The sequence below is a fragment of the Strongylocentrotus purpuratus genome, unplaced genomic scaffold (assembly GCF_000002235.5).
Source record: "Strongylocentrotus purpuratus isolate Spur 01 unplaced genomic scaffold, Spur_5.0 spur5_scaffold_20, whole genome shotgun sequence".
NCBI lineage: Eukaryota > Metazoa > Echinodermata > Echinoidea > Camarodonta > Strongylocentrotidae > Strongylocentrotus > Strongylocentrotus purpuratus.
Window position 1 is genome coordinate 23,667,061 of NW_022145606.1, and position 23,597 is coordinate 23,690,657.

Sequence of the window (23,597 nt, forward strand, 5' to 3'; positions counted from 1 at the left end):
TATAAATCGGGCCGAAAATTTCGCAACGACTCAGCCAGCCGCTGAATAAGCGGGGGGGGGGGGGGGGGGGGGGTAAGAGAACACTTTTTTTGGTCCCAAAAAAATCGCAACGACTCAGCCGACCGCTGAATAAGCGGGGGGGGGGGGGGGGGGGAGGGGGGGAAGAGGAAACTTTTTTTTTTTTGGTCTCGAAATTTGAAAATTTGACATTTTGTTTCGTTAGGGGGGGGGTAAGGTCACCTGTTTTAGGTCAGCCATGGGGGTGATTTTTTTTTTTTTTTTTTTTTTAATTAATTAAATTAATTTTTTTTTAAAATTCAAAGGGGGGGTGGGGTTTAATGACCTTTTGGGGGGTTAACATACGTAAAAATATCAAGGGGGTTTAACCCCCCCCCCCCCCTGTGTACGCGCCTGACTGTCAATGTCATCGATCGTGTTTCAAATTTCGAATTAGTTATCAGCCTATACAAATAAGCAACAACTTAATTTACAAAATGTTGGGAGTCCTGAGCCTCATCATTCTCTCAACTTTTTTCCATCTGACTCTCTCTGTCTCTCTGTCTCTTTCTTTCTTTCTTTTCATCTCAATCAATATATTTCCTTTTTTTTCTTTTCACTTTCCCTTAAACTTGGACGGTTTCATTGATAATGCTATCTTCGGCGGCTTGCAGCAAATGTAGGGCCATGGGCATATTATCATAAACATAAGAAATATCTAGGCAAGGCCACAATAGGCATTTGCATATCTAAAGGGTCAAACCGTGCTTTGTGGGAATACCGATTAAAGCTCATATCCTTTCTTAAATCATTGCTTTGTGCCGTTGAAACCCCTCATACAATACTTTGAAGTCGATACAGGCCAAAATGCGGAAGACAAATCGATATAATCCCGCCCGTTCTTTTACAACTATTAGCCGTTCTTCATTTAACATGGATGCGTTCAACCTACAGTAGGCAATGGTAAGCATGTCATTGGGTCTATTTCTTTTATAAGAATCTCCATTCCTGTCTATACTCCAACTTTACATTTATTAGGTGAATGGTTTACACAGGGTTGAATGGGGTCAAATGATTACTCCGCTTGGAACTTTTTGAAGGTCTTACAGGTAAAGGCCTGAGACAGAGCTGTTGTTATTTTCCGAAGGTCTAGTAGTAGAAAGAGTTGGTGCATTGGCTCAACTGCTATAGTGTTTCAGCGTTCGCACCGTCCTCATAGGGGGCTAATTTTCGTGCTCAGGTGTGTTCCGCACTGTGCAGTACTCATATATATATATATATATATATATATATATACACATAAGCAAGTTTAGTAAAACTGCAATTTCTGACAGCGCTCAACTGTAGGAGCAAATGTAGGTATACACGTTGGAAAGGTTCAACTTTATTGGTAAGAGTTGTACAGTCTGCTTCACTCGAAGGCTCAACTACTAAGACTTGATAGCTTATAACTAACAGAGCCGTATCTTGAGTTGGGCTACTATACAATTCAATCCTTCCTCTTAATTATCTTAGGAGTCTAATTAAAAATCTTTTAAACATATTAATACAATTAAATCGTGAACTTTCTGTTTCTCTTGTGACTACTGTTAAATCTACTGTGAATAAATAAACCATTTAAAATTAAATCCATCATTTACATCTCCCCAGAATTGGAACCGAGCGAAGACCACGCTGGACTGTACCTCACCGAACACTGATGTAATCATCCATGATCCGACATTTATGTCATTTGTAGGACACAGCCACCACCAAGATTGACGCAAGGTAAGTAATCGCCGAAAAGATGATATCATGTTGTTACTAGTTTTCCATTCCTTGTATGACTCTACTCCTTCCTACAATATCAAGTTGATTGTAAGCCTACAAGACATCTTCGTTCATCTCAATCCTCCTTATTAGTTGTGCCTAAGACGCGCAGTTCTTGGGGGATAGAGCCTTTTCCCATTCTGGTCCGTCCCTTTGGAATAAGCTGCCACCTAATATTCGTAACTTAACTGCCCTCCATGACTTCAAAGTTGCCCTAAAAACCCATCTCTTTCTAAACAGTGCTATTTGATTATTACAATGTAGCGTAATAATTTGTGTTGTCTTAGTTTACTTTATTTTAGTTAAGAAAGTGATATGTTTGTGATTGTAATATGTACAGCGCCATGAGCGTCAGAGCCTAGCGGATACCGACGCTATATAAATATTCATATTATTTCTTTATCATCAGATGAATAAACTAGAGGCCAATTCCCTTACTCTGTTGTTTTCCCTATAGAACATGATGGAAAGCGTGTCCGGCTTATGTAATATTTCAGTGTCATTTCAATAGCTGACGCACGAGACAACGATCAGTGCCTTGTGTTTCTTTGTCGAAAGTCTTTTCGATTGGGTTGTTGGTGAATTGATCATTTTAATTCATTCATGAGCTTAGTTAAAGGTTATTTTAGTTATTGGTAAATTTGAGTTATTGTTGAATTGATCATTTTAATTTATTTATGAGCTTAGTTATAGTTTATTACAGTTATTGGTGAATTGACTTTTTTTTCTTCATCAGCTTAGTTATAGGTTATTTTAATTATTTGTAAATTATGGTTATTGGTGAATTTATTATTTCGATTTGTTCATATGTTTAGTTATGTTTATTAGAGTTATTGGTGAATGGATTATTTTAATTTATTCATGAGCTTAGTTATAGTTTATTAGAGTTATTGGCGAATTGATCATTTTAATTTTTCCATCAGCTTAGTTATAGGTTAATTAAGTTATTGGTAAATTTGAGTTATTGGTGAATTTATCATTTTAATTTATTCATGAGCTTAGTTATAGTTTATTAGAGTTATTGGCGAATTGATCATTTTTATTTTTCCATCAGCTTAGTTATAGGTTAATTAAGTTATTGGTAAATTTGAGTTATTATTGAATTTACCGTTTAAATTTATTCATATGTTTATATATGTTTATTAGAGTTATTGGTGAATGGATTATTTTAATTGTTCCATCAGCTTAGTTATAGGTTATTTAAGTTATTGGTAAATTTGATTTATTGTTGAATTTATCATTTTAATTTATTCATCAGCTTAGCTACAGGTTATTTGTCTGATCCTGTGAACGCGATCGCAGAGACTTTCGAGAAATCAGCATAGGCCTAAATCATTTTTTTTCTATTCTTAATCGCCAACTTTTGAAAAACATGTTGCATAATCCAACATAGATTCTTTATAACTAAACAACATATGGATTTAAAAAATTTGTTATTCATTGTCCGAATTTTGTCAAACCTTAACTCTTTTAAAGAGCATGGAAAACGATTTTAGGAAGCGATATAGTCCATTGCCTGAACGCGTCTGTAATCCTTACGTCTTAGCGCAGTGCGCGTCTGCTCACACAGTAAGACGCTTTAGTAACGTGGTGGAAGGCAAAGAGGACGGGAGAATTCACTCAACCGAGCTCAAATAATGTATGCAGTTCAGATTCTGTCTATTGAAATACTATTATTCTTATCAGGTGAATGAAATAATTTATATTGAGGCACTTCACAAAGACTTTAATGCATTACATTTGGTTACATTACGAAAAAGACGGAAGGCAAAGACGAGGGTAACCGAGCAAAATAATCAATCTGCGCATGTGCGAACCAGAATTGTCTTCGTCTTGTTGATTTTCACTACTGTCCTCAGCCATATTAGCGAGTTTTCGCTCAGCAACATACAGACCTCGATACAATACGTGGTTTCGCTTTTCGGTGAATGCATACGTATCTCTACGGAGGTATTGCATTTGCAATGCCATTAGTCAATTTTCGTATTGAATGCGTCTTTGTGAAGTGCCTCGATACAAAATATTTCTTTCACCTGATAAGGATAATAGTATTTCAATAGACAGAATCCAAACTGCATACATTAGTTGTTGCCAGTTCGACAAACATTAGGGATATTTCGCAAGCTCATTGCGGACAGAGAATCTGCGGTTCGTGTGCAAAATCGAGAAGCTACTATAGTAACAGCAGGGTGATCGCTGAGGTACTGAAATCCAGAACGGGTTTTGGCCAAATTTACGGGCGTTCTCAATGACGCCCCAAGTGAATAAACAGCCAATCAGCGAGCTTGTACCAAAGATGGTTATGAGAATTTCGTTGTCTAATAACGAAGGATGACGAATTTCAACGGGCGGATCTAGCTTCTTTTCTATGGCGTGGGCGGGGGTTGACATTTGAAAAATCGCGCCGACCAATATTTCGCTTAGTGGGGGGTAGGGAGCACTACACTTTGTGTTCAATTTGAAAAAAAGTGCCAACCAATATTTATTTATTTTTTATTTTATTTTATTTTATTTTATTTATTTTTTATTTTTTTTATTTATTTATTTATTTATTTTTTGTGTGGGGGGGGGGGGGTAGAAAGCACCTTGGCCAGCCCAAGGGGGGATTGAAACCTTCTTATCCCCCTAGATCCGCCCCTGACACGAATGACTCTTCGGTGAGTCTTGTTTCTTCCGATTATTGTTTCTGAACAATAACAACATGAATATGGATATAACATGAATTGTCTTTTTACAACTTGATGATAAATTATTGTTGAAATTTGATAAAAAGCCGTTTTGTGGCTTGGTCGAGACAAGTTGTGCTAGTCGTGTAGTCCCGTCTGTACTGTATTGTATTGTATTTTCGTAATGTAATCAAATTTAATGCATACGTCTTTGTGAAGTTCCTCAATACAAATTATTTCATTCACCTGTCTAGGATTCGCAATAGTCAGAATGCAAACTGCATGGATTAAGTGTGGCATTACAACTAATGTATGCAGATTGGATTCTGTTTATCTAAATACTATTACTATTATCAGGTGAATGAAATAGTTTGTATGGAGGCACTTGATTCACTTGGGGCGTCATTGAGAACGTCCGTAGATTTGGCCAAAACCCGTTCTAGATTTCAGGGCCTCAGCGGTCATCCAACTGTTACTATAGTATCTTCTCGATTTTGCACACGAACCGCATATTCTAATTCCGCAATGAGTTTGCGAAAATTACCTAATAGCGTTCGTTCCCTAAACTCAACGGAAGAGTTGTATCGCCGTACAATAGACCATTTTCGTAATGTAACCAAATTTAATGCATACGTCTTTGTGAAGTGCCTCAATACAAATTATTTCATTCACCTGATAAGAATAATAGTATTTCAATAGACAGAATCCGAACTGCATACATTATTTGATCTCGGTTGAGTGAATTCTCCCGTCCTCTTTGCCTTCCGTCTCGTTACTAAAGCGCCCTACTAGCTATGTACAGCAGAATTACGCACGATTGATAGATCCTTTCGGGTAGGTGAATTCGTGTGGAATGGTGAATTTGCACTCAAAGAAAAAACATTTAAAACGACCAGAATCTGGTCGAGTATGACACATGCCCTGGCGGCAACTTTTACAGTGTGAGTCAACAAAAAGTTTACACCTAGAAATTCGCTAATTATTTTAAAAATCATCTATGAACAGTAAATTATTATACGTCTCATGAAAGAGTGTTTTATCCCAAATCATTTGGTATCATTTCTGTGTGGTATGTGTTCACGCTTGGATGAACAGAAGGCATTGTTTGCGAGAGTGCAAAAATCGACTTGCGCCAAAGTTGCTTATCTGATTTTTAAATAAAACAATTAGGATTTGGGTATTAAATCGTTTTTTGCAGATCCAAATAACATCCCTAACAACATTAATCATGCCACACATATTAAAAATCGAATATCAAATATTAACAAACATTTGTGGACGCGTGAGTGTGCGTATGTGACGTTGCTTCTGCAAAAAGCATCTGCAATACATTTCATTTGATACATATAATTCATTCTCTCACTCGGCTAATCCCAACATAATACATGCTGTAGGCATCACTTTGGCGCAAGTCGATTTTTGCACTCTCGCAAACAATGCCTCCTGTTCATCCAAGCGTGAACACATACCACACAAACATTATACCAAATGATTTGGGATAAAACACTCTTTTATAATATCTATAATAATTTATTCTTCATGGATAATATTCAAAATAATTAGCAATTTTCTAGGTTTTAACTATTTTTTGACTTACACGGTACACTAACCACTCATAACCGAGTTTCAGACTTCAATCTAAATCAAATACTGGACCTTACCAAACCCAACATTCCTAAACAGAACCTTAAAACTCAATTGCAATCCTCACCCCAAACCTTTGACGTATAGATGCAGGATTAAATGTCGCAGGAGCAAAAGTCGAACCGCATAAAACATTCAATAAAAATCCCGCTCTCTCTCTCTCTCTACCTTTCTCTCACTTTGTCTTTTTCAGATGCTGAAAATCTTTTCGAAGACAAGCTAAGTGAGCTGTTAACGGAACCAGTGTTATAGGATTGCAGATGCTGACACTGCATCTAAGAGGACACCGATGATATATTTGTTGCCATCCGTCGGAGCAGGTATTGTCTAGATTCAGTAAGAAAGCCATCACATTCTCGAAGACTGATCAGACCGATCGGAGAAGATTTTATTAGATCTATCCAGAAAGATTTATATTTAAGTTTTGAGATTGCTTAAGTATCAGGCTTCTAATCTCAACTCACGTGCAAAGCAGTCCCACACAGGTTTAAATGACAAAGAAGAGGTCGAACCGTGGTGTGCCAATAAGTAGTTTTAAGCAGGCATTTTTCAAGATCCCCAAGCACTATGAGAAGAGTTCAGAGAAACTTCCTAGTAACAATCAGTTGCTTTCTCACCATAATGCTGCTTATCATATTGCTGCCTAACCCTGCCGAAGAGAACGACTGGAGAGGACATGACGAAGACAGCTTTACCTCGCTCAGGTTCCTATCGCCTTTCCTCCGGAGGCGAGATCATCAAGGATTGTCCAAGGGCAACCAAACTACCTGCTACAGGTTTCTAAGATACCACCCTGAAGAACTACTGCCTCCAGCGGACCTTAGCGCCAGGAACTGCAAAAAGCGAATGCCACATGCGCTTGTCATTGGTGTAAAGAAAGGCGGGACAACCGCAATGGCTAGGTATCTTGGACTTCACCCCAAGGTTTCGTTCTCAACGTCTATCCAACCTGGTCCGGACATCACTGATGCAACAATGGCCGAATGGAGGGAGACTTTTCGCATGACATCCTCTATGCAAATGTCTGTCACGGGATACCCAGGTCTCTTTAACGACATGCAGCCACAGTTGTTGCTGATGTTGCGGAACCATCTCCCCGCTGATATCAAACTTATTTTGATGCTCCGCGATCCCGTGCAACGCCTTGTGTCTGATTTCGTGCATACGTCAACCATCGTTGATCGCTTTCATGGGGAAGAGCGAAAAAAGTTCGAACAACTCGAGGGTTTTAAGGGCACTCTGAACGCTACCGTACTGGACGAATTGGGCCACGTGAACCCTTTCGCATCCATCGTTCGTCTTGGATTGTATGCCATAGATTTACAATCATTGTACCAGCAAATACCTGAGGAACGGGTTCTGATCACAGACGGTAACGCCTTCAGTAAAGACCCTTTCCCAATTTTGGTCAAAGTGGAACGCTTCTTGGAGCTACCGCCATTTTTCCAAAGATTTCACTTTAAGTATAACAAAAAGAAACATTTTTATTGTGCAAATATTGAGAGCAGACCCGATGTGAATTGTCTCAACTCGCAGAAAGGTAGGAAACACCCCGAGATTGCCGATGGTCTTGTCCAAAAGCTTTATGATTTCTATCGCCCGCACAATCGGGAACTGAGAAAGGAATTCGGGTTGAACTTTCCTTGGATTGACCTGTAAAAATTTACTATTACTATGAACATGACGGACAAATAAAGAGGACAAAATACACAGTTCCTCATTCTACCCTCAACAATATTTGCTGTGGACGACAAAAGAACATCCCTTCACTGCTATAATGTAAAAATGTGTAGAACAGGTGAATATGCATGTGACACCTGTTCTCCACATTTTTACATAATAGCAGGGAAGGGATGTTCTTTTGTCTACCTGAGGAACTGTATATTTTGTCCTCTTTCTTTGTCCGTCATTTTCATAGTGTATCCAAACACAACAACGAGATTGACGAAAACAGGCCAGATTCGTAATGTAATGAAATGTAATGCATTCATCCTTGTGAAGTGCCTTGCTAAGAATTATATAATTCTCCTGTCGCAAATATTTGTATTTCAATAGCCAGTAAGCAAATTGTAAATGCCACATGCTGTTAGGTAGGGCAAACTATTTTGTTTGTCCTACCTAGCAACAACTTATTAACGCGGACTATTGAAATACAATTATTCAATTTGGGGGATTAACCTTTGAAGGGTCGGGGGCAGAATCCACACCAGTCCCATATCTTTTCATACCAAATTTATCTAATTTCGATCAATTGGTTGAAATTTAAAAAAATGGTGGATGGGTGTCGTAGGGGGTAGATCGAATGCAATATCATCTTTGAATTGAAGATGTACTGATTGGTGCAGTAAATTAACTTTGAATTTCAGATGTGCTGATTGGTGCAATATTGTCTTTGAATTTCTGATATACTGAGTGATACCAAATTTATGTCATTTCGACCAATTGGTACAATGTACCGTGTACAGTCAAAATGAACATTTATCCATTATTTTTATAAACAATGTAGAATTATCACTTCGCAGATATATGAATAGTTAATAAGTTATAGTTATAAAAAAAAACATTTGAGACATAAATATGGAATATCATGGACTTATTCTTTCATTTTTAGTTCAAGAATTTTTCGTCATTCAATGGCCGAAATGCCGAGGGGCAAGTTTTTAGAGTTTTGAGTTCTAGTGCCAACTTGGCAGAAATTTTTATTCTAATGGCATCTATGAAAACATTATGAACCCTTTGTTGACAGTTTTCTCAATATTGCAATGGTTTTTTTCTCTCTCCATCTATCCTCTCCTCTCTCTCTCCATCTATCCTCTCCTCTCCTCTCTCTCTCTCTCTCTCTCTTTTCTCTCTCCCTCTCTCTCTCTCTACCTCTATCTTGTTCTCTTTCCCCCTCTCTCTCGCTTTCCCCTCTCTGTCACTTTTCTCACTTTCCTTCTTTCTCCCTCTCTATTTCTCTGATATTTCTTCCTAAATAAAAGGGTGACGTGTGAATGCTTTTTTGGATAGTGTTATTGTTGAATTTAACTTTGTTAACTAAATCAGATTTAATTGTTCAAAAATTGTTCGACTTTTGACCAAAGATAATGCACATTATATCGATTATTACAACTTTTCACCCATGTTTGTATGCGATTCATGTTTCATGAGAAAATCATTTTTATGCAATATTCTACTTTTACTAAATTGGTTAAAATACAACATTTTCTGCATTCTACCTACAATGTATAATTTGTTTAATTCATTGTATCATCTATTTGATTTTATAATTCCTGGATTTGGTTTATGTTGTTTTCTGATTCTGTAATTGAAGAAAATACACTACTCATCTGGCTATGCATTTTACCACCCATAACATTTAATTCTTTCGAATTTCAAACAATTTCCTTTTTATTTTTAAGTTCAATATATAATTTTATTGCAAATGTCGTAATAATATTCAGATTTCTCTATATGAACCAAGCAATCTGCCATAATGTGCGACGATGGCGACCCGATACTTACTCTGGCGGCGGTTGCTCCAGGCTTTAATTTAATCAGGGATGTTTTTGTTTTGTTTGTTTTTGTTTTTTTTTTTCGGGGGGGGGGGGGGTTGCTTAGTGTTAGGTTGGGTGCGGTGTAGGTTTCTTATAAACCGGGCTAGGGATTGGAGTTTGATAAATGTACTGAATTACCGAGGAGTAATTGTAGCCGGAGCAGGTGTCGTAGAAGCACTATCATATGTACAAAAAGAATTGCAATTTTACTACCATACTGTTATCATGCATATTTACTTTGTCACTGATGTATACTTTGTAATAAAAACAGCAATTCGGCTCTCTGGCCGCGAATGTTTTTTAATGAAATAAACCATTTTAAATAAATAAATAAATGACCGTAACAAAAAAAAAAAGCCAACTATTTGTTGCTGTTGCTTTGATATTTCATGTGTCATTCTAAAATGTAAAGCATGTTTAAGGCATCTTTTAACCAGGCAGGTAGCCACGGGGGGGGGGGGGACACGTGCCCCAACAAATTTCCAAGATCGGTTGAACTTTTTAGACCCCTTTGTTGCCTCGATCGATTACATGTATGTGCCCCCTCCCCCCCCCCCCCCCCCCAAACATCAAATCTGGCTACGTGCCTCCTTTTAACAATATGTTAAATCTGAGATGCAAGGCCCTACGTGTTATCAGTGTCTGTGATAAGGTTTAATATTAAAGCCCTAAAACAATTGCGCTTCAAAACGATCATGAAGTGCCTCAACAAAATTAAAAATCTTTGAGTAACCGGCTTTACCATACTCATTTTCCCCAATAGACTGTAATGTTTTTAAAAAGTTAGGAAAACGAAATTTCGATTTCCAATCATAAATATCTTGATGATCAGTCTGGCGATCGGCTTGTAAAGGTCATGGGGATCCTAATGATCGTTGCAGCATGAGTTAAATCCAGGATTTTGTTTTCAGAATCTGAGACAAAGATACCCTATCACTTCAACTGCTGTAGCTAATAAAAGAGGGGCATGTGACTCCGACTGTGTATTACAATATATTAACGCATTTACTTAAATTAAATATAAATAACATAAACAAAGGTGCAAATGAAACAGTGATCATTGCGGATGCTGACAGGAGAGAGGAGGAAGAGAGAGAGAAAGAGAAAGAGAAAAGAGAGAGGTAAAGATAGAGTGAGGAAGAAAGAACAGAGAGAGAGAGAGACAGATGTTAAAAATCAGTACAAATCCATGAACAAAAAGTCATTTAAACTACTGCTTTTAATATTCGTTGGTTCTGCATGAGTTGATTTGATTATGAAACCTACGAATTAGACAGAAAATGTGAGAGCAAGAACAAGAAGAATTCCGGAACCTAATAAAAAGCAATCATCATTGATGACACATTACAAATGTATCTTATTAAAAAATGTTAGAAGAAATATATGAATAACGATTCGTATGGAACACAAACAATATCCACTTTCGAAACAAATACTATCATAATAAATATTCTGCTCTTCATCTAGATGGAGAAAATAAGTTTTTTAAACTTTATTTTAATGGAGATGTTGTTATTATAGAATTTACAAATCATAACAAAACAATTAAAAACAGAATCACTTAGGCATTCTTAAGTCAGAAAGATACTGGGCAATGTCAATAATTTATTCTGCATCATTATTCCCAATATATGAATTTATTTACCTGTATAAAGCATGACAAAATAATTGGAAACTAATTATTTATGGAATTCCTAAGTCAGAAATGTCAATAAATCATACTGTACCATAAATTCAAAGATAAAAGTTTGTTCACCTAAACAAAAAGAGAAAAACATGACCAACACGGTCGCAAAGTCTTTTAAGAAACCACCTCAAGAGATATTTCAATATAAAACTTGAAAACTTGAAACTTGAAAACATTGCCTCTAGAAATCATGTTCGGTTGTGTTATGACATGGCCTGGCCTAAAACGAGTTATTCGAGGGTCTTTGCGATTGTTGTATTCGTTATTAAACGTGGCCCTATTATCTCAATTGAAGCCACTATGAAAACAGAAGAAAAAAAGGGAATGCAGAGCAAAACAAAGCAAACATCAGAAAAAACATACACAAATCAACAAAAACACCGTATCAATCATTCTGTCATCACGGGGCAAAAGTTTTCCTTTCTTTTAATACGAGTAGTCAAAACAATATATAAGGCCCGCTCTGTATTATCTGATTTAAAACAATGTAAAATATATGATCAGAACATTATGGGTTAACATAATTCTCGATATGCAGCTACATTCAGGATAAACTGATAAAACTTGCGATAAATGCTTAAACAACACTGGCTTGTGGTCATACTTTAACATAACTTGCTCCAATCAAATTGTTGTAAAAAAAATGGCCAATTGTATGAGGTAGTGGTATCATTATATTTTAAAGATGATTTAGGACGTGAAGCAAACATAAGCACAATTTACACCCACCTTGACTCGGAAGCTCATCCATAATCGTTGCATACTCTTAAAGGCCCACTGCACTACTTGTAGCTACTTGCGCCCTCTATATAACAAACAATGCCTAATCGGTGACCATTGGTCCCCCATGATCCTCTTTTTCTTATGTTAACTGAGAGCTGAGTTGATGAGATAACCACCTGTCCAGTGACCTTGCAAGGCGCTCTAATCCCTCCTGGAAACTACGGCAGATAAGCTTTAATTAATAAATAACTCGACCCAGGTGAGTTAAATGGGTACCTGGTAGGATTATTCCTTGAATTGCACTGTGCACTAATAACGGCTGCCGGAGCTAATATAAAGCTATGGTTATAATTTCCAAAGCTCTTTGGAAGCGCATAGAGATGTTATACAATGTGATTTGCGCTATACAAGAACCGAATATTATTATTATTATCATTATTATTAAAGCCCCTCTGTACAAGTTTGTCCAAGAGGGATTAGACCTCCAACCATCGGAAAATAAGCTCACATTTAACATAAGAAATCATGGGGACCAACGGTCACCGATTAGGCATTGTAAGCTTTATAGAGGGGACAAGTAGCTTTAAGTAGTACAATGGGGCTTTAAGTATTATCAACAAAAAAACACGACTACAAAGAACTTTGAAAAGCATGCTGGAGGGAAATTTGATATCGCCTTAAAGACATCGTTTAACAAAGTTAGATCTGAGGTGCATGACCCCACGTGTTATCAGTGTATGTGATATCGTGTAATATTGAAGTTCTAAACAAAATTGCGATTCATAATGATCATGAAGTGCCTCAAAATGTAAATATCTTGGAGTGACCAGTTTGACCATAATCAGTTTCGCCCAGGAAAACGGTTTTGGAAATTTTGATTTCCAATCGTAAATATCTGGAGTCAGGCAGGTGATCGACTTGGGGTCATTGGGTTCCTGACCGACCTAAAGGTTTATAATTATGATTGCAGCATGAGCTACATCCAGGATTTTGTTTCAGAATATGAGACTAAGATACCTAATCCCTTTAAAGCTTATCTGCAGTAGTTTATAGGAGGGATTAGACTGCCCTGCAAGGTCACTGGACAGGTGGTTATCTCATCAACTCAGCTCTCAGTTAACATAAGAAAAAGAGGACCATGGGGGACCAATGGTCACCGATTAGTCATTGTTTGTTATATAGAGGGCGCAAATAGCTACAAGTAATGCAGGGGGCCTTTAAACAGATGTTCCCCTGAATTTCCCTAAGTCTTTGCGGTCGTATTTTGTCTCTATCTTTCCCAAAGCATCACGTGATATAATCTGGCTTTTGGTACCCAAACAGTTCGTAGTCCGTGTGGTAAATGTCCCATAGCGCCCTCAAAGTTTCTTTCGAGAAATTTTCAAAATATTGATCGGTTCTACTGCTGCTCACATTCGTCGGGTGACTGTTCTCTCGCCCCGGGAAGCTCAGGGAACGTGTGAAGTTCATGTTCCGCAGAACATACTCGGCCTCGTCATAGGCATTTTCCAGCTTGCCGATAAAATCGTATCGGATTTGACAGGGTGAGCAAAGTTTATACATTTCTTTCCAATGTCTGTCGAACTCCAACCTTTCATTTGTTGTCGTCAGGTACGTCACAAACTCTGCAAAAGTGACATTCTCGCCCGTCGCCAACGCAAGAGGAGACGGATTCTTCCGATATCTTTTAACGATTCTTTTCCCGAACATGTGAAAAACGTGCGGGGCCGTGCGGTAAACGGCCAAATCCGCGAACTTGTTTTTGTACGCGGAGACAACACGCGCGAGTGGATCTCGCACGAACATTACCTTACGATAGTTTCGCAAACGATATTCTTGTTTCGTTTTGCTGATCATACCAAAACGCGTTATTCCATTATGCGCGTGTGCCTCTCTGCTTGTGATGTCATCAGCTACGTCACGTTTCCCATCTAGCACCATGAGCACGCGCTTCCAGTTACTGCAGCCAACTTTGGGGATGTAACAAAATAACAACTTCTGTTCTTCGATGACATAAATGTGTCTGTAAGTATCCTTGTAGAGAAAGTTCCCGCCGATTTTTAATTTGTGTTCGTGGCAAACGTCAGCAATTCGCTGCTTTCGCTTTGTCTGAAGTTTCAATATCTCATCTTCAAGTGATGTAGAATTTTCGGTTGCAGCGAAAGCTGTGGACGTATTCGAATGACTATGGAGTTCAAGACTTAACGAGGTAGCTTTAATGCGTTTTGTACCATGCACGATGTTATCTGTGGTAGAGCTGGGCTCTGGTACATCGGTGAAAGATTTATTTTCCTCCTTGTCTGAAACCAAAAAGTCTGGATGTGAACCGTTGTCCTCTTCGGGTTTTCCATATGGTAGGTCCTGCGATTCTTTGTGTTCCTGAAAACAAACAATAACAATTATGTTATGACTTTCTTACAATTTATAGTAGCAGTTTTCCTAGTAATACTAGTTGTTTTACTAGCAGTAGTAATAATCATAATAATAATACTACCAATGTTTAATTTAATTAATAACATCACAATGATAATAATAACAATGATATCAATATTAATAAGTAGTAGCGATGCTAGATAAATACTTTGCCTTTAAAGATAAAGTTGAGTTCTGGACCCTGTTTCATAAAACTTGATATCAATAACAAGTTACAAGCTACTGTTATAAGCTACTGAAATCAAGGCATCTGATAGGCTGAGAGCAAATTTGTCATAGAAATTTTGCATTTGTCATAGATAAAAAAAGTTTTATGAAACGGGCCCCTGGTCATACGATTGCATTGTGAAGGAAACGGTGTGGAATCGATCAGAAAAAGTTGATCATGTAGCATATAAGTATTGGTGTGTACTGCAAGGTTCTAAAGTCATCAAAATGATAAAAAATTTGGCCCAGTCTTGGTAGAGTAACAAGCACTGTATACAGAAAAATTTAAATGGGACTACACAAACATGTGGCATATTAATCGGGCCTCATTTTTAAGCTGTTACTTGTCATATTTAGAATATGAAGGCATTTGAAGAGCCATGCTTTTCCAGGAAACATGTTTTCTCTGATGTTATTTCACACTTGCATTATAACAATGATATCGCTCGTAAATTAAGTTCACCTCTCCCCAGAACTTATCCTTCTCGGTGAAGATCTTACCTCTGATGTTGTAGTCTTGAATTGATTGTATTGCTGATTGGCGATAAGGGCGTTGGTGTTTTCTTGTAAAGGAGATTTAGGGAACTGACCAATATGAACGTACCGAGGCACTAAGGAGGAAAGGAGATAATAACACTAAATTGATAATAACAATAGTAAAAATAACAATAGTAAAAATAACAATAGTAAAAATAACAATAAGAACAATAATAATAACGATAATAATGATTTTATTATAGTCTAATTAATCAAGGGTAGTCACACATCCGCTAGTATTACTGGTATTACTGAGTTCCCTGATGTTATTATTATTAGCCCAGCATTACCAGGTACCGATTTAATACACGAGGGCCCCGCCCTATAAAGAGTTTATATTAACCGCAACTAGGCCTATGTAGAGAAGAGATAGGAGACTAAAAACTTGTGATTGATTGGAGGACTTGCGATTGATTTGGATTGATCGCAACTCTTTATAAAAAGCGATTACAATAATTGACGATGTTGTTTTTCATACTTCTCTTAATCACATGCCTGGGTTTCTGATAGCTATTGACTTTAAGAAAGCCTTTGACTTGGTGTCACACAGCTTTCTATACAAAACGTTATGGTTCTTTTGGATTCGGTCAGCAATTTTGTAGATGGGTGAAAATACTGTATACAAATACTGAAATACAGGAAGTTGTAGTCTAATGGAGGAAAGTCGACCGGCTATTTTAATGTGGAAAGGGGTGTCAGACAGGGGGATCCTCTATCTCCATATCTGTTTATCTTATGTATAGTAATACTGGCACATAATATACGATATAATAAGGGTGTCAAAGGAATAAGCTTTGGAGAGGTGGAAGTTAAGCACACGATATTCTAAACAACGTCCCCACTGCCGTGACTACTGGAGTAAGTTGTGACTTGTCCTTCGGTTAGTGAATAGAGACTTTTAAATTTGCACGTCGACATAGTGGACTGCTACGTGTGACGTCTTTTAAGGCATTGACAGTGCCTTAAGAGGACTCCACACGTAGCAGTCCACTATGTCGACGTGCAAATGTAAAAGTATAATATGAAGGGCATATCATCGAGTGTGAAACTAAAAACAGGAACTCACCTTTTGAAAACGTTTGGTAACCATAGAACAGGTAGATGGCGCTACAGCAGACTGCCAAGGTACAGATCACCAAGTAAGGACTCCTAAACACACCGCAGACCTTCCGTCTCAGAGTCATCTTGGGGATTTGCTGATACGGTCTGTCTTGGTCCAAAATGAGTAAGATATCTCCCTGATCACTGCTCTCTACCACTCCTGCAGGCGGGCTCATTTCACAATCCCATGATTTTGTTCCCTCTGTAAGATGAAACGGTGAAGAAACCGTGGATTATTGGCGCTTTTCAAATATTCGTAGTTCCAAATATAATTATAAAAATAACAATAATAATAATAATACTGCTTGCATGGCTTGCATGGTGATGTAGATATACAGTAGACTTACGGTTGTACCATGTGAGAGAGGAGGATAGTTAACATGTTCGAAACGTCGAGCCGTTCTACCAATCCTCTCCTATAAGCTCAAGAAAGATTACCATCAGTCTCTTTAAGACAACCAACAGTCCTTTTCAGGACTACACACACACTCAAGAAAGAAAGATTACCGGCAGTTCTTTTCAGGACTCCCCAATCCCCCCCCCCTCTCTCTCTCTCTCTCTCTTTCTCTCTCTCTGTCACACACATGGTGCAACCGTAAGCCTACTGTATAATGATATTAATGTTAATATCAATAATGATAATGATGATAATAATAATGATAATACAAATAATAATACGTATCATATAGGAGTGCTAGAAAGAAAAAAAAACAGCACTTAGAAAATTGCAGAATGTGAAGGGAAACATGAAAGAGTTAAACTCAGAAAAAGAGAAAAATCACATGAATATACTGAGGAAAGAAGTATGTTTCAAAGCGTCACTAAACTATAGTAGTCGAAAATAAGATTAATTCTTGCCAATTTTAGGAAAGAAAAATGATTTATGTAGCAGCAACAAAAACTGTGAAATAATGGGTTGATGTGAGCATTGAAAGCAATTTACCTTATTTATTTGTTATAATTTCCATAATTGAAACTGGCTTAAACGTTGTCTGAAAATGCTACTGACTAACATAAGGAGTATACTTCGTATACAGCCAATTTACTTTCTTTTGCGATGTAGGAAACTACATGCATCATGTGTATCTTGAACGTGCATATTTTTCACTCGGAGTTTTTTCTCCAAAGCAGGAGTAACTTTCTTGAATTATGTACGAGCTCACCTTTAAGTTATAAGAAAAAAATTGCCACGACGAAATCTATACTAAATGAGGGCCATTATGTTGATTGTTAGGCAGAATAGGGCCATGTATTATACCACGGTAGTAGGTCCATAGTTATACATAATACGATCCCGGTTGTATTGTGCTTTGTTTGCGAGGTGGGGGACAGGTAAACAAGGATCGACGAGCTCTGTGTATTTACTCCGCTGCTTATAAATTGACGCCCTTTTCCTCTTCAACATGTTTTGTTATGCAACGTCGCATTCGTTTACTTGCAAATGTACAATTCCCTTTCTGAACTACAAAAGATTGTATTGTTCAAAGGGCCCATGTAAGAAACCGTATTAAACAAGTCAAAAGAATAATTATAGGAAGATATTTTGTCTTGATCTGATGAGCCATTGATTACGTTTAATTATGTACTACTTTTTTGAAATACATTTAATTTCCTATACGCCCCCTGTTTCTGGCAATTTTAAATTAAAATTATTATTCTTTGTCATGCCCTTTACACTATAGACCTATGAAATCTACCTTGCAATACGTTGTAGCTAGTACATGTGGTATTATATTTTGCTCGCATTATTCCAGAAATAATTGTGATAAACCTCTGAAGACATCCGGTTTTGACATTAATGCGAGCGTTATTTGGTTTGAATTCTGAGACATAAGCATTCATTAGACATTAAGTTTATTCTGGTATGACAATTCATGAACGAGATAGAATGAGTAGCCAATTTCAAGTAAAAATTAATTCAAATGAGAAATGTATTTATTCAAAACAATCATGCGTCGCAATATTATGTTTAATTTTAGGAAACCATATGTAGAAACGAAATAATAATAATTGCGAACATAGATTATATACGTAGACCTAAACATTAATTACACCATAATTGCTGACAAGTATACTTCAACATTTACCGGTAGAGCTTGGTATTGATTTACATGTGTAGGATAGACTTTAGAGAAGATCGAAGTGAAGAAGAAATTGAATAATCCACGAAACTGGTGAAATTCTTTAAGGGCATGTTTTCTTTATCAAGATACATTAGAGCTATATTTGCCCATAAAATTGTAATGAATTTATTTATTTATTTATTTATTTAACATATTTATACAGGATAAAAAAGAAACAATCGAATCAGCAAAGCTGTTTTTCATCGATCTCCTGTTAACATGATTAATCATTTACAATTCTAACCAATGGAATTCCTTTCATTACATCAGTCAAAAAATAAACAAATAAGGCTCTAAATGCAAGAAAAACTAAATATTACAAAAATAAAATAACTTGAAAGAAGTTAATGAATGACCGATCTTATTTGTTGAGTGAAAAAATATAATAGCAACAATAAAGACGGTTAGGAATTATCCCCTGGTTAGAATAAGATATCATGAATATTGTGTTACCTCTGTTAATGACCCGATTTTGACTGTATAGTTTACTCTTGATAGCTCTTACGTATCTGCTTAGAACGTTAGTAATCAATCTCTATGATTCTTTCGATTGACTATTTCTGAGGAAATATATAGAAACAGTTCTCTACACTGCTACACTCAAGTGCTAGGATTATATTCTATTCGAGTACGCACTTACGAACATTGGCCAATTGATACTTCGTTACCCCCGTCATTTATATGTATAATATTGTTCATTGTCATTTGTATGTTGTTTTTAAACAGAGCCCTGTTTCAAACCAGCCTATTCTAATGTTTTAACAATGTTTCGTAATGGTTATGTAGCTGAGCATGATACTCTAGCTGTATAAAGATGCGAAATAAATAAATAAAAATAAATACTTATCAATAGAATGATGGAGATATCATATGTAGTTTTTAACATCTTCATAATCATATCCATGAACCATATTTGACAAGACCAGATGGGTGCATGGTGTTGAACAGGATATATACAAGGGTAACTTGAATATATATCTACACACGACTACACTATTACATATGGAACAGAAATAGCCTACTTCTCTTTAGGTCTAGTTAGAATACTTACCAATTATAATGTCAGCAAGGGTGTGGTCCCACTTCCGCGGTCAGATCTGTTCCATCCCGTCGGACTTAATTGGTCCTACTGACGAAGTAGGTCTACTTGCAAAAGATGTGGTGCCAGTATATGGGTTCAGCGTTGTCTGATCGAGTTTATAGCGCGGATATCAACAATAAATACAACGAAGGTCTGGCGAGAGTTACGATCGACAACGTCTAAAGACGTATATTGATTATGCTCCATACAACAACCCTTTCAATAGAGGCACGTTCAGGGACACAGGGAACACAGAAGACGTTACATTTTTGGCCCAAGCTTATTGATTAATGTTCACCTATAATCCCTTGCAGGTATATTCCGTCTTCACTATTATCATCTTCTTTAAAGAATGGTGAGAATATTATAGAACAAAAGTTTATAGCGTCACTTTTCAATGAAGGCCATGCATGAGCAGCATGGCGTCGATTTGGTACAGGCCTATGTTATGTACTGTACAGAGGATCTCCTTGTACGAGTTAAGAAGGTATAGGCCCGAATTCCTAAGGAGGTTTGTCGACAAACCTAGTCGACAAACCTAGTCGACAAACCTCCTTTTGTTTCGACAAACCTCCTTTTGTTTTTTACAATCCAAGGTTTGTAAAAACGCGTCGAAACGCGTCGTATGACGCACATAAACCTCGGTTTGTCGACAAACCTCCTTTGTGAATTCGGGTCATAATGTCTGAAGGATCCAGCAAACATACGTGTTTACTCTGGGTTCAAAAGGGATGTTTGACTTTGAGAATTGAAGAGGAAAGGGAAAGTAATTTTGCTTGAGCTCTAGAGCTCTATAGAGAGGGAGAGAGGGAGAGAGAGATAGAGGGACATACAGAGAGGTAGGGAGACAGGCACAGAGAGAGAGAGAGAGAGAAAGTGAAAAAGAGCGCGAGAGAGAGAGAGAAAGATAGATATGAGGAAAATAATGTACCCAGACACGGGAAAGAATACAGGGGAATGGGGGGGGGGGGGGTAGTCCAGATTCAGTCCGTTCCTAATATTCGCTTTTATTCTGCTATCACACACATCGATCTCACACACAGCGCGGTCTCCCCACTAATCGCACAATCCCCTGAATTCCCGTCATCGAGTAAAGATTTTTTTTTTTTCAATTATATTTTATTTTCTCCATTGCTTTTCACAAACAATAACAAAAATAGCAATAGCAAAATCAATACATAAAATAATCTGCATGTTACTATTATTGTATAGAATACGATTTTACATTCACATCTAAATAATACAAATGAATTTTTTACTATTTACATCTAATCAAGCATGAAACGTGCATGAATGAGAAGAATGGCTAGGTCTACTTTCAACGTTGAGGGTGTGTTATTTTATCAGCTGATTGGACGCGCGACACGGAAACGGTATACAGAGGCTGGACGGGGGGGGGGGGGGTGATGATACAGAGTACTGGGATAGCGTCGATAGAGCAACGGGGACAGAGGTGGCCAACGAGTACGAGGATAAATCGAATATTATCATGACACGAGAAGAGGGAAAGAGACAGACAGAGAGAGAAGGGGTGACAAGATAAGAGTGAAATTTCTCTATTATTACTCCCTTGCGAGTCACGTCAGTGATCACTTGTTTAGGAGTGAATATCGATTGATTTTCGAGTGCTCTCTCGAAAGAAAAGAGCGAATGTTCAATGTATTTTCACTACATTTTCACTCTCCAGAGGAGTTATGTCAGTGATCACTCGATTCTTTAGAGAGTAGAGAGAATCATTGGAGAGGGGGGGGGGGGGAGTCAGATATGCAGACACATTGGTATATACTATATGTGTATATGAGTATACTGCGTATTAGAGAGACAGAGAAAGAGAGACAGAGAGGCAGACACAGACAGAGAGACAGAGACAGAGACATAGATGGGATGGAAGAGAGAAGAAGGAGTAAGAAAAAAAAAGATATACAAAATAATAATAACATCTTCTCTGTTAGGGGTGGGGGGCGGGACGGAGGAGATACAGAATGTATGGAATAGATTGGGTAAAATCAAATAAAAGAGGGTTGACAAAAATGTAAGTGAGGTGGTAACTAGGTCCAAAGAATTTACTCTATGGCAATTCAATTAACGTTTGTTTATCGCATAGAAATCGTGTTCTGATTAGGCTACGTGATACGCCATTTATTTACAATCATTTCTACAGGTTGTGGAAAAGGCTAAAGAAATAGGCAATTCTCGTAACGTTATCAGATTTAATCCATAAAAGTTAAAATTATTTAATTTACCTGTTACAAAGTATTGCATTTCAATAGTCACAATAAGAATTGCTTACATTAATTGCTGCTAGGTAGGGCAAACATTATTGCTTGTTCTACCTAACAACACGGATGTATACACGCAGTGTAACTATCCCTAGTGATTGAAATAACTTGTAAGAAGTTGTGCTTTTAATTTGAGTACATTATGGAAATGGCCTTTTACTCTCGGTTGAATTTTCATACGTTTTGCATTTGTGTTGGGTAACATAAAGAGAAGAATAAAGAAAGATAAGGAGAGATGAATAAATATGAATATGTTTTTTTTTACAAAGGTAAAGCGGAAAGAGAGAGAGAGAGGGAGGGAAAGAGAGAGAGAGAGAGAGAGAGCCAGGGATAAAATATGAGGGGGGGATTTTCCAGATTCTGTCCCTTTTATAGATTTTGTATTATTCAATTACCTAGCACGTCCTCCTTCCTAGTACACGCATCCCATAAAGAACGCGCGTCCCCCGAAATAGAATGAAAGGCAAAGACTGTATCCGTTTTTGCGTTGAGGGTGTGTTGGGCGACGCCGAAGCTGTCCAGACAGTTTATTCTGGGATTGGGGGAGGGGGGGGGGGGGTAGTGGCACATACACTGAGCGATTAGAGATGAGCGCGGGTCCGAGTTCGGACTACCTAGAACATGTGGATAAGGCTTATGCATATGAGGTGTCGTGTTCGAGTGGATACGTCGCCGGACTGTCGATCACAAGGTCCGCGGTTCGAGTCCCGGCGCGGCAGTAATGTCCTTTGACAAGACATTTATCTACATTTGCCACGCTAAACCCAGGTGATGTAAATGTAAATAGGTACCTGGCAGGCATTATTTCCTTGAAATGCTGGATCGCTGTAATGGCAGCTGTAATGCGCCTCGGAGTAGAATTTCTAGATAAACGGCGCAATAGAATTATTATTATCCAAAAGCCAGAAGTATCCATTTAATCGACCGGTTTCACTCTCCCTGGGTTTACTAACAATGGATGGAAATACCAGGGAGGCACCTCCCTGGAAATACTAAGCTACAGAATATAGAACATACAAATACTCTCTCACACACGCACACACATACACAACAAGCACACTGATGAGTAGGTCCTTAGTGATCAAAAAGCATTTGAGAAAAAGAAATTACTAAGATGCAAGAAAAACTGTGTTAGTCTTTCAAATAGGTACGTTTTAGATAACCTTCTAAACCTAGAAAGAGTTGTACTATTTTTTATATGAACATGCAAACTGTTCCATTCTTTAATGCAAGAGATATGGAAAGAGGTCAGAGTGACATTTGTTCTTGCAAAAAGGCTGATGAATAAGACCCCCGGCGTGTATTATAATTATGAATTTGTGAGTTTTGACGGAAAAAATCTTTTAACGTACACTCATGAGGCATAAACTTAAGTTTAAACATAAACAATATGCAACATAGAATCATTATGATCACACTGTTTCATATAATATTGAAAATATTGTGGTACTTGAGGAATGCCTGCACTGATTTTCATGGGTAATCCAATGAAATATTTATTAAAACTTTCAGCCTTATCCTTGGCAGATGAAAGACGTACTCCATTATTAAAATCCATCTCTTTAGGAAGTGAATGCCTATTTGACCGACCTAACAATTCATTGATAAGAGACCAAGTTTTCCTAATATCGCCTTTAACACTGTGGAACAAATCATTGTAATAATTTTGCTTGGCTATACGAAGAGTATTAACCAAGACATTCTTATAATCAACATATTTCTTTTTACTCTCAGCTGTTGGTCTCTTGATAGAATTACCATAAAGCTTATGTTT

At 37.5% G+C, this 23,597-nt stretch overlaps 2 protein-coding genes across 4 annotated transcripts; one reads left to right on the top strand and one right to left on the bottom strand.

Moving 5' to 3' along the window:
- The first annotated feature begins 839 nt into the window (after positions 1–839).
- Positions 840–7,876, top strand: LOC100890210 (heparan sulfate glucosamine 3-O-sulfotransferase 1). 2 transcript variants are annotated; one of them, XM_011673929.2, is made up of 3 exons: positions 840–960; positions 1,648–1,764; positions 6,310–7,876. In XM_011673929.2, exon 3 carries the CDS (start codon positions 6,684–6,686, stop codon positions 7,773–7,775), a length of 1,092 nt encoding a protein of 363 aa, XP_011672231.1. In that variant the 5' UTR covers positions 840–960; positions 1,648–1,764; positions 6,310–6,683; the 3' UTR covers positions 7,776–7,876. The 2 variants fall into 2 exon arrangements, with proteins under 2 accessions (XP_011672231.1, XP_030848923.1); XM_030993063.1 differs by lacking the exon at positions 840–960 and adding an exon at positions 1,273–1,352.
- Positions 7,877–13,166: 5,290 nt separating this feature from the next.
- Positions 13,167–19,778, bottom strand: LOC100890714 (carbohydrate sulfotransferase 11). 2 transcript variants are annotated; one of them, XM_003725485.3, is made up of 4 exons: positions 19,515–19,778; positions 16,306–16,542; positions 15,204–15,313; positions 13,167–14,441 (listed from the first exon to the last, which is right to left on the bottom strand). In XM_003725485.3, exons 2-4 carry the CDS (start codon positions 16,514–16,516, stop codon positions 13,350–13,352), a joined length of 1,413 nt encoding a protein of 470 aa, XP_003725533.2. In that variant the 5' UTR covers positions 16,517–16,542; positions 19,515–19,778; the 3' UTR covers positions 13,167–13,349. The 2 variants fall into 2 exon arrangements, with proteins under 2 accessions (XP_003725533.2, XP_011672230.2); XM_011673928.2 differs by lacking the exon at positions 19,515–19,778 and having other exon boundaries at positions 15,204–15,338; positions 16,306–16,451.
- Positions 19,779–23,597: the final 3,819 nt, after the last annotated feature.

Excerpts from the sequence above, each read along its gene's own strand:
- LOC100890714 (XM_003725485.3), bottom strand. The coding sequence starts at position 16,516 with ATGAGCCCGCCTGCAGGAGTGGTAGAGAGCAGTGATCAGGGAGATATC. Across the intron at positions 15,314-16,305 it reads TTACCAAACGTTTTCAAAAG|TGCCTCGGTACGTTCATATT; the intron begins GTGAGTTCCTGT and ends TTTCCTCCTTAG. Across the intron at positions 14,442-15,203 it reads TCAAGACTACAACATCAGAG|GAACACAAAGAATCGCAGGA; the intron begins GTAAGATCTTCA and ends GTTTGTTTTCAG.
- LOC100890210 (XM_011673929.2), top strand. The coding sequence starts at position 6,684 with ATGAGAAGAGTTCAGAGAAACTTCCTAGTAACAATCAGTTGCTTTCTC.